The following is a 14,303-nucleotide window of genomic DNA, read 5'->3' as shown; positions in this document are numbered from 1 at the left end:
TTTGTGGAGAAAACTCTTTGGGAATCCAAAAGATCACCACATGTAGGCTACTGTTAGTTCTGAGGTTGTTCTCTTTTGAAACTGATTAATTTATTCAACATAGAAATACAAAAAACAAAATCAGCAGATAAAGCTTTGAAAGTAAAAGAAACCTCCTTGTCACTTTGATAATAGCAGCTTATCTTGAAGTGGAGTAGTAGTGATGATTTTTATAATAAAATTAAGTACAAACTTAACAATTCTTAAACTAGACCTTTGGACTTTTGATAAGGTTTGCATTTAATTAGAATTGAGCACCGATTTTCTGCTTTGGAAGCTCTGAGGCAGGCATTACATTACTTTAAAATTAAGCTACAAGACTAGAAAAAATATTGTTGCTGTCACTCCTTCACACTTCACACTGAGACATTGAGCCGTAATTTGTAATTCACATGCATTCTTCAGAAAGCACGACAATACTTCTGAACTGTCACCAAGTAACTAGAGGACTGCTTTTGGCTCAGTGTCTTGCTGTGTTCTGATGACCTTGCATACTTAATCATAATTGTGAGTCAAGTGACTTTTATGGGACATGAATTTTAATTAGACTTCACATTAACACTGATGGTACTTTGTCTAGGATTCCTCTGATTGTGGTAATTAATTGGCTGCCGTGAGTCAGCTCCTGTCTTACAGAATCCATTGAACAGCATCTTTTCAAATATTTATAAAGATATTTTAGTGTATATTATAGAAAGCAACATTCTCATTTTAATTACAGTTGTGGAAATTGTGTCACTATGCAACAAGCGAATTTGATTCCTTATATTGTAGACTAAAGCCTAGGGGTAATAAACCCCTAAACCACGAGTAGCTACCTATCCATCCTATTCAAATATTGAGGGATCTTTTATATCCTAACCATAAAGTTGGCTTGAATCCAGTAGAGAAGAACAAGAGAGGAGGAGAGGAGAGCCAATCTATTTTAAGGTCTTATGTCATGGGTTATAGGAATTATGTTTTCATGCTTTTGCAGCTCACCACCTTATCCTGCACATTCCACCTAACCTCCACTTAATACAGTAGAGTCTCAATTATCCGACATAAACGGGCCAGCTGATAGTTGGATAACCAAAAATGTGGGATAATCCAGACTCCCCTCCCTTCCTCCCTTCCCTCCTCCTTCCTTCCTTCCTTCCTTCCTTCCTTCCTTCCTTCCCTCCCTCACTCCCTCGTTCCCTCCCCGTCTCCTTCCCTCCCTCCTTCCCTGCTTACCTCCAGCTTCTGCCCCGGCTTGGCTGCAGAGGGGGAAGTCTGCTGGGGTTGAGAGGGCTGACTTCAAGCTGCAAAGCAGAGGCCTGGACCAACCACCCATTCCTCTCCTTGGTGGCCTGTTTTCCCTCAGCCCGAACAGGCTCCGCAGACTCCCTTTAGGCTCAGGGAAAGCAAGCTGCAAAGGAGAGGACTGGGCCGAATGCCCAGTCCTCTCCTTTGCAGCTTGAAGTCGGCCCTCTCAGCCCCAGCAGACTCTGCCCCCCCCCCCCAGTCAAGCTGGGGCAGAAGTTGGTGGTGGGGCCTGGTGGCGCTCACCGCCACTGCTGCCACGTGCTTGGGGCCTTTTCTGTTTGGGGATGTGTCTGGGGCCACAGAAAGGCCCACAGCCACGTCCCCAAGTTATCTGATGTCGGATAATTCTGAATGTCAGATAACCAAATGTCAGATAACCAAGACTCTACTGTTTTTCCCAAGTGAAACTGGTCACTTTGCGACAGAAAGAGTAATTTCATTTTTAAAAATCTCTATGTAGCACTTTACTATTGCTGCTTTTGTGGTAGTACTAGAGAGTGATTGAGACTTTCTAAGGGGATTATCACACAAGGCACTTATCACACCATGATAAGCGTGGAGGTGGGATAGCCTGTCACGCTTCTGAAGCATCATTGAATACTTCTGTTATTACAAAAATGGCTGCTCTGCAAACGATTTGTTGACGGGAGAAGAGTGGGATGCCTCAATGACACTTCAGAAGCGCTACCATCTATCCCACATCCATGCTTCTGAAGCATTTGGGCAATTATTCCAGTGCGGCAAGTGCCTTGTGTGAAAGTGTCTTAAGTGTGTGATTTGATCCAGATATGCTGCCATACAACCACAGGACAGTTGTCTCTCTGTATTCGCGAGGGTTAGGGGAACAAGACCCCCGTGAATATGGAAAAACTGCAAATAACAAAAACACTGTTTTTTCCTGAGAGGACACCTCTCTAGGAATCTCTAGGTCCTCCAGTGCAACTCTGTGGTCAATGTCCAACATACACTGACCATAGAATGGCACTGGAGTAGCTACAAATGGTCTTTCAGTGCAACTTTTAGTTAAAGTTGACCACAGAGTTGCACTGGAGGACCTAGACAGTCCTAGAGAGAACATGTTAATGAAATCCGTGAATAAACAAATCCGCAAATATCAAAGCTACAAATATGGAGGGATGATTGTAGTTTGCAGCAATAACACAATAGTTCTAGAGGAATGGAAATAGATTTTTTTTACTACTTGATGTACTCAAGATGCTCAACATACTTAAGGTGCCAGATAAGTTTATTGTGGCACAAAAATTAAGTAAACCAAAACAACCTGGGGCTTGTTGGTTGCTTATATATTCACCTCTCTGAATCAGTACTTGAGAGAAGCATCTTTGGCAGCCATTTCAGCTGTAAGTCTCTTGGCTATTATTATTATTATTATTATTATTATTATTATTATTATTATTATTATTTCTATACTGCTTTTCCACAGTGATCAAAGTGGTGTACATAGTAGCTTTGCACATCTGAAATTATGTGATTTTGCTCATTCTTTATGGCAAGATTGCTCCAGCTCTGACTAGCTGGATGTGGACTGTTAATGAAAAGCCACATTATAGTCTTGCCCTAGATTGTCAATTGTACTGAGGTCTGTTGACAGCATAGTTGGTGTGATCCTATTCCTGGAAGGTGAACCCTTCCCCCAGTCTCAGGTCCCTTGTGGGGCTAAACAGGTTTTCCTTTAAAAATTGGCCTGCAGTTGGCACCACCCACTTTGTCATAGGGCCAAAACAGTTTCAGAGACCCTGCCAAGGAAAATCATCCCCACAACATGGTCCTGTCAATTCTATACTTCACTGTTGGGGCAGTACTCTTACAGCAGTGAGCACTGTTGTCTTTGTACCACACATAACACACAAGTTCCACAGTTGTCTTATCTACTGTTTCATCAGACCAGAAAATTTTCTCCAGGTTTGCCTCTTCTCCCACACTTCTTTTTGCAAACGCCATTGTGTGTATGTATGTTGGGTTTTTTTTAACTAGGTCTTTCTTCTTGCCACTCTTCCACAAAGGCCAGCACATGGCATATTCAAGTGATAGTTGTCCGATGGAAGGCAGATCTGTCCAATGCCTTTAGATTACTGTGGGCCTCTTACTTTCTTCTCAACTTCACACCCTCCTTTCCTGGTCATTGAGTGTTGGTACACATCCTTCCCCAGGAAGGCTTAGATTTGAGCCATTCTCTTTCTGAAGAGTAGCAATAGATTTAATGATGCCCTGGGACATGCTCTTAATTTGGAATTTTATTTATTTATTTATTTATTTATTTATTTATTTATTGGTAGCCCAATACTAAATGATGCTTCTGCACAACTTTATCCTGGTCTTACTTATTGGGATAGCTCTTTGATCTTCATGATGGTCTTAAATATGCTCTCCAACGAATTCTGGGATTTCATATCCTCAACCTTGCTACAAGCTTCTACTTTAATGTTGTTGGTTCGTGTGTGTGTGTGCGAGAGAGAGAGAGCGCTATTTCATGAATGATGATTTTCCCTTTTGCTGTTAAGCAATAAAACTAGGTTGTACTTAGCACTCTGGAGTTCTAGTTTTTTGGAACTGGTACACAAAGGTGAGGTCCCAACTCTTTGACGCTACCCAGAGTCTTCTTGCTGCTATTCATTTGGACTTTTGATATTCCCCTATTATGTATTATTTTGTGGGTACCATTTTGGTAACAGGTTATAGGACAAAAAATTGTAAGAAAGTCAAATGAGTATGTGCAGGAACACATTCATAAAGCATCATACACTGGAGTATATATGGGTTTCAATACTAATTTTAATCCTTGCCTGGCACACAATGTTCAATCTCACTGAGAAATTCCAGCAGCAATCTCACATGTTTTGATTCCCAGGGTTATACATCTGGCCCTGTATATCCACAGATTCTGCATCCACAGATTCAACCATCCACAACTTGAAAATATTCAAAAAATAACAATCTCAAAAAGCAAGCCACGTTTATGACATTTTATATAAGGGATGCCATTTTCCTATACCATTGTATGTAATAGGAATTGAGAATCCACAGATTTTGGTATCTATAGGGGGTCCTGGAATCTAGCCACAAAGGATACTAAGGCCCACTGTAATTCTGCATCAAACTAATGTTTTAATCCAGGTTTTTAAAAATAAGATGGGCCTTTCTTTGCTTTTAAAAATGTTTTCTGGCCTTCAGGTTAGATTTGGGATTGAACAAAGAGTTAGGGGTGAGGTGAGAGCTGTACCGTATTTTCTTTCTTTCTGTGCATTTGCAAGTCTTTACACATTGATGTAGTGCCCTATATAAGATTCTGCTTTATTAAATTTGAAATGTTGTGAAATAAGAGCCAGTGTTGTTTTTAGCAGGGAAAGATAACACCAGGACAACAAATTCAATTAAAAGTGTGCAGGTGAGTGGAACAGCCAACAGAAGCTGCAGCCAAAACATAAAAATTAGAGAGTTATAAAGAGGCTGTTCAGGAAATTATTATGAAAGGACTCACATCAGCTATGAAGAAATAATGCACTAAAGCATGATGCATCAGAAAATGTTCTGCTTTATGAATGTGGAAAGGGTTTAGGCTTTCTGCACAACAGAGATTTCAGAGTTGAAAGCTCATGTGCAGTACTGCAAATAGCATAACATAGGGTTGTGGGGCCTGTTATGATTTCTGCATGTTTTGTTTTGGGGAATGTGGGAGATTGTGTGTGTCCGAAGTGATGGGTGTAGCTACATGAAAATGGCTAATGGAGCACAGCATTAAGAAATTGATTGGCCAGATATGATTATAGATTTCAAATGAATGAGGAGAGAGGTACCATTCCTCTAGATGTGATCTTGTGTGCATGAACATGACAATGGGGGTGGGGGATAACAATAAAAGGTTGCGTTGTATCTGCTTTGAAATGAGGAACAAAATGATTTTAAAAAATAATCCAAAATAACCCCAGGATAGCTCCAGTATAAATTGGAAATTGGGAGAGGGGTATGAGGAGGTTGAACACATACACATGCCCACTTAATATAACAACCTCATAATCTCACAAGCAGGACAATCGCAAATGAACCAAAATGTTCTGTGTTTTACAGAGATTTTGTTTTTAAATTCCAGGATAGTATTTGGATGGGCAACAATAAGCCTTGTGGCATGAATTGACAGTTTGAATGAGCGGATTCTTGCAATCCGATTATAGGAAGTGTTTTCAGGAAAAGGAAAATATGATTAATAACTATTATTAATGCGTAACATACATGCAACATATTAGTAAGGGTATGTACAAGTCCAGATGACTTTTAATGTACGTAAATAGCTGTGTGGATATGTGTATATGTATGTCAAGGGTTCCTTTAAACTCATAGTGTTGCCAAAATAAGGGAAGCAAAAACAGATTATCTGCTTTGGGGGGAAAGAAATCTCAATAAGTTGATAATAAGAAAATAAAAAGAAAAGAAAGAAAACTAAGAAACAAACTATAAATTTTTATAAGTACAAGCAGTTCTCAAATATTCACAACATAATGATAAAAGAGCTATCCCTAGGTAGGAGAAGAATTTTCTGTACAAAACCCTTGTGTTCAGGAGAACTTCAGGGGAAAAGTGGGATTCCTATGTTCACTACGCCATGCTATGCTTTATCTGTTATACTCTCATTTTGACTGGAAACATCTTATTAACTGATCAGCATTCAGTCAGGAACTTTAAATCAGAGTTATACAGCATATATTGAGGACAAAAGTTGATATCTTTAATGAACATTTGCCGTTTTGTTTCTTGCTACTGTACCATCATGCATTCTTATATCTTCACCTGTGTATGTCTGCTAAAAACCTAGCCCTACCAGATTCATGAAGATTACTTCCAGTTATGTAGATGTAAGATTATAGTTTTAGTATTTAATGCTTTGAGACTTGATATTGCTTAATTAATATGTTTTTGTATTTTAAAAAATGCTCAACACAGTGGAACGTCTTACGAGTTTCATTTGAATAAGTCAACATTTTAAGAAAGATAAGCAAAATAGCTGTTCTTAACAAAATGATATATAATATTCTGAAAAGTTCTGTGATATGCATGACATGTTCAAGCAAAACTGCACTGCTATTACATGAATCAATTTCTTTTTAATAAAGGCCTCAACATGGCAAAGTTTAGAAATAGGTAGTATGCATGCACAGAGTACAACAAAAAAACTTATATAAAACAGCAGTTATTTTTTTTTTTGCAATGTTTGTACAAAGGGAATAGAGCCACCAGAAACATATTTAATCTGCTAGATTAATATCTCATGACAGCTAAAAACCAGTAATGTGTACCAGAGAAATGAAAAGCCCTCCAATTCTTTGTGTACAGGTGAGTAAAGTCTTTTGTGCCTTTAAAGTTCTATATAAAAGAGTTCAAGGGTTGCTTTTTCAAACAAGCTAGAGAAATTGCACTACGTATTTCTGTCACAATTAATAAAGGCAAATTGCATTGATTTTTTTCCTTTTTTTATTCTTCATAACAACATAAAATAAGCTAATATCAGAGAAAGTGCTGGAAACTCATTACATTTAACACTCTCCACTATTGAGAATGTGACTTTGAGGTTTGTTGAAGTTTTAAAATTAATCAACCATATTTTTTAAAATAATCTTTCCATAGATACAAAATGATAAGATGTGGTTGAATTCATGTTTCTTTGAAAGAATGGGATTTTACCCCCCTTCTTTTTAAGAATACTGTTATTAATGTGTGTGCTTATGGCTTTTTGCTCTCCTTATGTCACAGGGGAATTCATCATATACAAATAATGCATGTGGCTGAGTAAATAAATATATAATATGTGTGTAGGCAATGCCCTCTTGTGCTCCAGATAGGCTACTGTCTATAGGACTGCAGAATAGGCCTTATCACACATTAAGTAAGATCTTTCCACTTGCAAGTTGTATATCACTAAGTTCTATAAGGTTTTACTAAATACAGAGGGTTTGTACATGGTTTATATGCTCAGTATAGCTCGGACAACCACTGAATCTTCAGAACGGAATAATCTGTGTTCATGCAGACCATTAGATGTTTTCTATAGTACTCATAGCTTCTTGGCAAAATAAAGTTAATTGTAAAAGCAAGTTATGTTTGATTTGTGAAATTTGGTTCTCCTAACTTTAAGGTTCTGAAGTGAATTTCTAATGGGCACAAAGAGAGTAGACCATCCAATCATACTTCCACCATTTCAAACAGAAACAAATTTCACACACTGTACTACAGCCTTCAGACCATATAATGGAAAAGTGCAGATATCATTTTCATTAAGTAAAACTAAAGAAAAACTTCATACAAAATAGATTGCTCATATTCACACTACAAAGGATTTTTTTTAAATTTTTAACAAATTCAGTGTGTGTTATATCAGCAGCAAAGTTGTAAATTGTATTGTAGTGCAGAATTTTTTTTTCATAAAAATACCATACAAATGGTCAGTCAAGTCATCAGCAAAAGAAAAACCCAGAAAACCACCAACCAAACAGAAAAAGAAATCCAGAGGTAATGCTGATGCCAAAACAATTATAATACTGTTGGTACATAGAAAAGTAATCCTTATATTTTATACATTTATACAGTATACAAAAGATTACAATGGATTATGCCACAGTTTCCCTTATGCCAATATCTATTTTCTTTGGAAGGAGTTCTTTCCTTTCGTCAACACTTGCTAAGGAGTTTCGACAGTTTTGCCCATCCATGTATAACTTTGAATACACTGGATTGGAGTAGTTTGTAGGCTGAAAAGAGATAAATGCATTGTATATTAGTCAACTGAATTACAAATAAATGAAAAATTACTGACTTTATAAAGCATACAACATGCATACATAAGCACAGAACATAATTATTAATTGTCATGGCTCAGGCATCAGAAGGAGTTGTTAAATATTTAATGGCACATGCTTTTAATACAACTTGATGACATGCAACCTAAGAATAAAGTGAATGGCTCAGAAATTATAGGTTATTTATATCTTAAAATTACAATATAAACCTATTTTAATGGGAAAATATGGATATTTGTGACTAGTGTGCCCTTGTGCCCTGATGTGCTTTGTAGCGCATCAAAGTAATGACAAGGGAGAGGGGGACAGAGAGAAAATGTTTTATTCTTCCCACTTTTGAACTGTCATTCCCTTGATTTGAAACTTAGTAAATGGGAGGGGGTGGTATCTTCCAACCTGGATATTGATTTGATCCAGAGAAGATTTCAGCTTTGAGGAGAAGATCTTAAAAGCATCATCTCTTCTCAGGCAGTTTTTTAAAAAATACATACCTTGAATTTTATGTCTGATTCAGACTTGTCTAAACTCCCACAACATTTCTAGTATATGTATATGTAAACATGCAATGTACCATATGTTTATATGAACATGCAATGTATCATCTTAAAATTATGTGCTCCAAATATTTGGACTTCATACACAATCTTACAAATGGAGTTCAATGCTTGCACAGGGGTTTCTAACAGGAGACTGGTAGGAATTGTTTAATATGTGAGCCATATGCATTAAATATTTTTATTAATGCTTCAGTTCAGATCATTGAATCTAGTGTTGGAAGGCACCTTTTACAATGGATCTTTCTAGCACCACCACACCTGCACCCCATGAACATTTTTTCCAAAAAGTTGTTTCAGAACACTGTGAACTCTATGTTAATGGGCTGCATTATGAGCCTGGAATTATCAAAATCATGAGCGTTGCAAGATTGTTCTGTCTGATTTCAGATATGTCTCCTTTTCCATTACAGTTTAGTTTTCTGTGTGTTCCATGAAAAACTGAATTCAGATACCACATTTTCCAGTCGTCTAAACCCTTATTTGGTAGACTGGAGATTGTATTGTTTAAATTCAGGTATCATCATTATCAAATGCCAACAGACTATTATCCGTGAATTGTTCTGATAAATGGCTTAAATTGTCTTGAGTCTCCCAAATACAGTGGATCTTGGGATCTTGATAAGTCAACCTTCATATAAGTTCTATTGATTCAGTGAATCAGTCCTAGTTGGCACTACGGAGTTTATCGCATGTAATTTTCATGCCTATTTGGAACAGGACAGGATCAGTCTGCAACGCGTTAAAACTGATTTTACCACATGCAAAATGTGTAAAATTGGGCTGCCTCCTGACCATCACCTATCCTCCAGCAGTGCTCTGGCAGCTGATTTTGATATTATGGAAGCTTTGCATAATACCAAAATCGGCTACCAGAGGACTGCTGAAGGAAGGATGATGGTTAGGTAACAGCGTAGCAGCAAATTTGCATGTAGTAAAATCAGTTTTAGCCCGTTCCACAGCCCGATTCCATCTCGTGCCCGGGTTGGTGTGAAAATTACATGCGATAAACTACTAATACTGATTTAGATGAAGGAAAGTTCATCCCTCCAAATATGGCTGCATTTCACAGCATTCCTTACTATTGGCAATGCTGGCTAGGGCTGTTGGGAGTTGCAGTCTAAGAGCATTCTGGAAAGCTGTACTTCAATTAATCCTGATCTCTCTCCCTTCAATTTGTGAAAACTATTTATTACCAGCTGTCCTTTCTCCTAAGTACATGTTGATTAATGCATGCAAAATGCTTTTCAGTTACAGATAACCACATTGCAAATAAATACAAATGAAATATATAAATGCATGCATTCTTGAATATGAAGATGATGATTAATAATAAAGGCAGTGATATCTAAGTCCTAGATCATCAATACATTGTTTAGGAATAGTGAGTATAACTGAGGGCAAGAATGAAACATTTCTGTTTCAGTGCACTACTTTATGCCTATTAATTTGAATCTGATTTCGGTGCACCTAACTTTATCTGGATTTTGTATATTGTGCTTATAAATTGGATCAACTGTATTAAACATTTTCACTTGACTGAGTACACAATTATGCACATTCAGGTTTTGAATGCACCTAATTGGGCTCTGGATTTGTATTTGTTCTCAGAATCAAAAATATTGTGAAATACTCCTATAATCTTGCTATAACATTGTTTTGTGCACTGCATTATGCCACAAATAGAATACCAAAATTATTCATTTGGTGGGTAGAGATTGTTAAGGTAAGGTTTATCTCAATATTGTTGAAATCTTGAAATAATTTACTTGTCAAAAGAATTGTTTGTTGTAAATTTGTATATTTTCTACTCATTAATAAAAGGTTTTTATTCATTCAATGAATCATAAAAGTTTTTTTATTATTTATGCAGTTATTAACCTTTCTATTTAGCAATTGCAAAAGGCAAACAGATTTGTTCCAAACAGCTGAAGAAGCATCTTGTAATCTTTAAAATATATCACTGCACATTGCATTGAGGCTACATTTGACCCAAACATGCCTGTATAAGTTTGCAGTTTTTTCTTAGTTGTACAACTTTGCACCATAAAGTCAGAGGGTGTTAATGAAGGAGACCTCAAAACCACACAGAAGATCTACAGTATTTTGCACAACACGTTTCAATAATCAAGACTGGAGCTGGCAGGTTAAATTACTCTGGGGCCATTTCCTAGGACTTCAATGGGCCCACAGGTCCAATCTGCACTGCAGAATTAATGCCGTTGGTCACTGCTTTAACTGTCATGCCTCAAGGCTACGGAATCCTGAGATTTGTAGGGTTTTATGGCACCAAAGTTCTCTGACAGAGAATGCAAAATACTTCACGCACTACAGATCCCAGAATTCCAAAGCATTGAGCCATGGCAGTTAAAGCAGTTTAATCTGCATTAATTCTGCAGTGCAGATTAGACCACAAATTGCCAAATCCCTACACCACAATCACCAATGCCACCAGAAAATCCCCAGACATGGTTGGAAGTCCACTCCTGGTTTTGATAGGTATATTTTGATGTTAAATAGTAAAGGAGATCCCTGTGATCTATTACTGGAGGCTTCCAAGGGAAGAAAATCAATTTTTGTAGGTAAAGGGGCTGGTCTTGGGAGATCTTGGGGACTGGAATCCAACACTAGCAACCTCAGGATCTGCATTTTGCTCACCTATTTCACTCTGGGTTCTAGCCTCAACAAATGATCTTTATCAAGAGATGGGCAAAAGAAATGTGACCCTGTGACTGAGAGGGACATTAATATGGCTGAACTTATGCTTTCTGCTTCTGTACAAAGCTTCTACAAAGAGCAGTGATTTACAGTAGACTCATAAGAATGAACTAGATAGTAAAGTGCAAGGTTGGGCTGCATGGCCCCCACTCTTTTTTCCTGTGTCCACCGCACACACTCCTCCCTTCGCCAGAGCGCTGAGAATACAATGCTCTGTGTCTCTGCAGTGGCCTTGAAGAGAACAGGATCAACCTAGCTAGTATCCTTTTGCATTCCAGACTCCAAGCAAATGTAATGCCAATAAGAAAGTGTGTGAACACTGCATGGACAGTGAATGCAATCAATCACTTGATGTTTAGACAATAGCCAATTAGCTGCCTGTTGTATAATCATGTGTGTACTAAATAACCAATTAAGCTAATGCTATGTAAACAATGAACTGTGTTTTGCTATAAAAACTTTTGGAAATGGCTATTGGGCGCGACAGCAATGTCATCGCCATCTACTGTCGTCTTGGCCAAATAAAGTGTGTTTTGCTATGGACATTTCGGTTTCCCGTGTCGTCACTTAAGGACTCTCCTTTCAAATGAATATGTTGGGAATGTTTCCCTAACATGACCTCTGCTTGATATTTCATCATCTGGAGGGGGAATTATCCAGTCCTCCATATGGCAAGTCCCAGGAGCTCCAGACAACACAGCTAATAGTGAAGAATGCTGGGAGTTGCAGTTCAACAACAACACTGTCTGTAAAATGGAGTTCCACAGAGTGATTGCCTTGTTTGCAGTGTTAACATCTATAGGAAACCATTGGGAACAGTCACTGCCATGGCACAGTGTGATAAGATCAGTCGGTGATGGTTAAAAACCGCATCTAACTTCAGCAAGAATTTGGCATGCGATAATCTCCTGAGGCAAGTTTGTCAATACTATTTTGTAATAATTATAATTCTTTCAAAAAAAAAAAACAAAACCCAAAAACTGTTTCAATCATCATAAGTCATTTTGAGATGGTAGAAGGAATTTTCTGTTTTTTTTTTTTTTACTTTGAGAAAATAGGATCAGAAACATCTCTGATCAAGTGTTGTAATATTAAAAATGAATTAAGTCATATAGCTATCTTATGTATGATTTTGAGGTCTCCTTCTCTTTTCCCTGCCTTTGAATGGTTTCCTGCTTTCTTTCTTTCAGCTACTACTTATGTAACACAATGTGCATGGTCATTCTATTACACATTTCAAGTATTGTTTTCATATTACATAACATTGGCTATTTTTAAGCAGGAGATGCATAAATTTTTTTGGGGGGGTGTTAATTCTCAGTAGGGTGCTGTGACATAATGAGGATGGAAAATAAATTGCTGTTTCTCACCCCTGCAGTTAGAGGTCCTTTCAGATCAGAGTTTAGGTAGATTGGCGGTGCTGTGTGGGAAAGCTTGAAGACTGTGGGCCCTCCCCCTATATACCTGGCCTGCATTTAAATAGAGCAATTTTTTTGCATTTAAGATTCTGATTTCAAAATAGTGCATTTTTGTTCTCAACTCTTTAGTGTTATTAAACAAGCAGTGATTGAAAGGATATACATTCATTACAATAACTCTATTTTTTTTCTATAGAAACATATACCAATAAAAATACAAGCTTCTGTTCACAATTTTCTTACACACAATATGACATCATTACAGGAAGCATTTCCACCAGAGATCACTAGGCAAATTAATCTTCATTTTGTCAGATGATTAGGAACTAGACCCAGCATACAGTCTATAGCGTTTGTTGTTGTCATTGTGTATGATTATACTAAGACTGAAATACATGGAATCATTTCCCAAAAATATGCATAGTCCAGTTACTACTCCATCAAGGAGCTATTATTCCTTTGTGTAGGAATGCAATGAGTATTTCATTTCATCTACTCCATTACAAAAGTGTTTGCCTGTTTTGATAGGTTTTCACCTTTCAGTACTTTTGTGGAAACTGGGTTTTCCCCCTAAAAAATACAACAGTTTGGGACAAAACAGGTTGTATTTGTACAAAACAGTTTTTTCTTTCCACCAAAAATATAGTAGCTCCTCCTAATTCACAGGGGATCTGTTCTGGACACACGCAACTTGCAAAAATGGTGGCTTGCAAATATTTGAGTTCCATTGAAAATAATGGTGCATTCCACCATTTTGTCCCTCCCTGCTAGTCTCTCTTGTGAAGAGTGAGACTGCATACTCTGTCCGCAAAAAGGGACGGACAAATGTAAATCACAAAATGTGAAAACCTATCTGTAAAATATGCAGAAACTGTTCTAATCTTTGCCATCAGGAAAAAGATTTGGAAATTTTTCATTCTTGTGGCTAGGAATAAATTTTGAAAAATATTTACGTTCCTAACTTTGTAGGAAACATTCTCCTAAAGGATTGCTGCACTTTGGGACAATGAGAGTGACTTCTTCTTTAGTACAGCCTGAGACTAGATGCCCTCTGTGTCCCCCTGTATGACCACCTCTTTCTCTGCTCTCTTGTTTCTCTGGTTTAAACAAAAAAAGAAAATAACAAAGGAAATTAGAGTGGGAGGGGAAGGGTTTTTTTAAGCAATTGAAATGCACCATTTCTGTCCAACCCAATCTTATTTGTGGTAGGCTGGGAAAAAAAGAGATTCATTTTTCAGGCCAATTTATGCTAAGGTCTTTAAACATACTGGCTCCAGACTGCAGTAGGCATACTTGACAGTACATGTAAAATGTTTTTATCAAAATGTAATGTAGGTCAATTTGTTCCTTTCCTGCAGTACCACCTGGAAAGTATTCTCCTGCTCCCTGTGACCGTGCAATGGAGGCAGCTGCCACATCTTTTGACAAGCTTTTTAAAGTTTGCTGCTTACTGTGCCACAATGCTCCAGACAATCATACTT

The 14,303-nt window shown here is 37.5% G+C and overlaps 1 protein-coding gene across 6 annotated transcripts in view; it reads right to left on the bottom strand.

Annotated features, from left to right (window-relative positions):
- Window positions 1-5,837: 5,837 nt before the first annotated feature.
- LRP1B (LDL receptor related protein 1B) overlaps window positions 5,838-14,303 on the bottom strand; it is a 1,051,820-nt gene continuing 1,043,354 nt past the window's right edge. For 4 of the 6 annotated variants that reach the window (XM_042437575.1, XM_042437621.1, XM_042437612.1 and 1 more), the window contains 2 exons: window positions 12,775-12,873; window positions 5,838-8,084 (listed from right to left, as the gene is read on the bottom strand). In XM_042437575.1, the coding sequence (XP_042293509.1) occupies window positions 7,944-8,084; window positions 12,775-12,873 (240 nt within the window). In that variant the 3' untranslated portion in view covers window positions 5,838-7,943. The remainder of the gene's footprint in view (window positions 8,085-12,774; window positions 12,874-14,303) is intronic. The other 2 variants (XM_042437593.1, XM_042437584.1) reach the window with 2 other exon arrangements.

The sequence above is a fragment of the Sceloporus undulatus genome, chromosome 1 (genome assembly GCF_019175285.1).
Source record: "Sceloporus undulatus isolate JIND9_A2432 ecotype Alabama chromosome 1, SceUnd_v1.1, whole genome shotgun sequence".
Classification (NCBI taxonomy): domain Eukaryota; kingdom Metazoa; phylum Chordata; class Lepidosauria; order Squamata; family Phrynosomatidae; genus Sceloporus; species Sceloporus undulatus.
The sequence above is the reverse complement of the archived record's forward strand: the minus strand, read 5'-3'. Positions and strand labels throughout refer to the sequence as shown.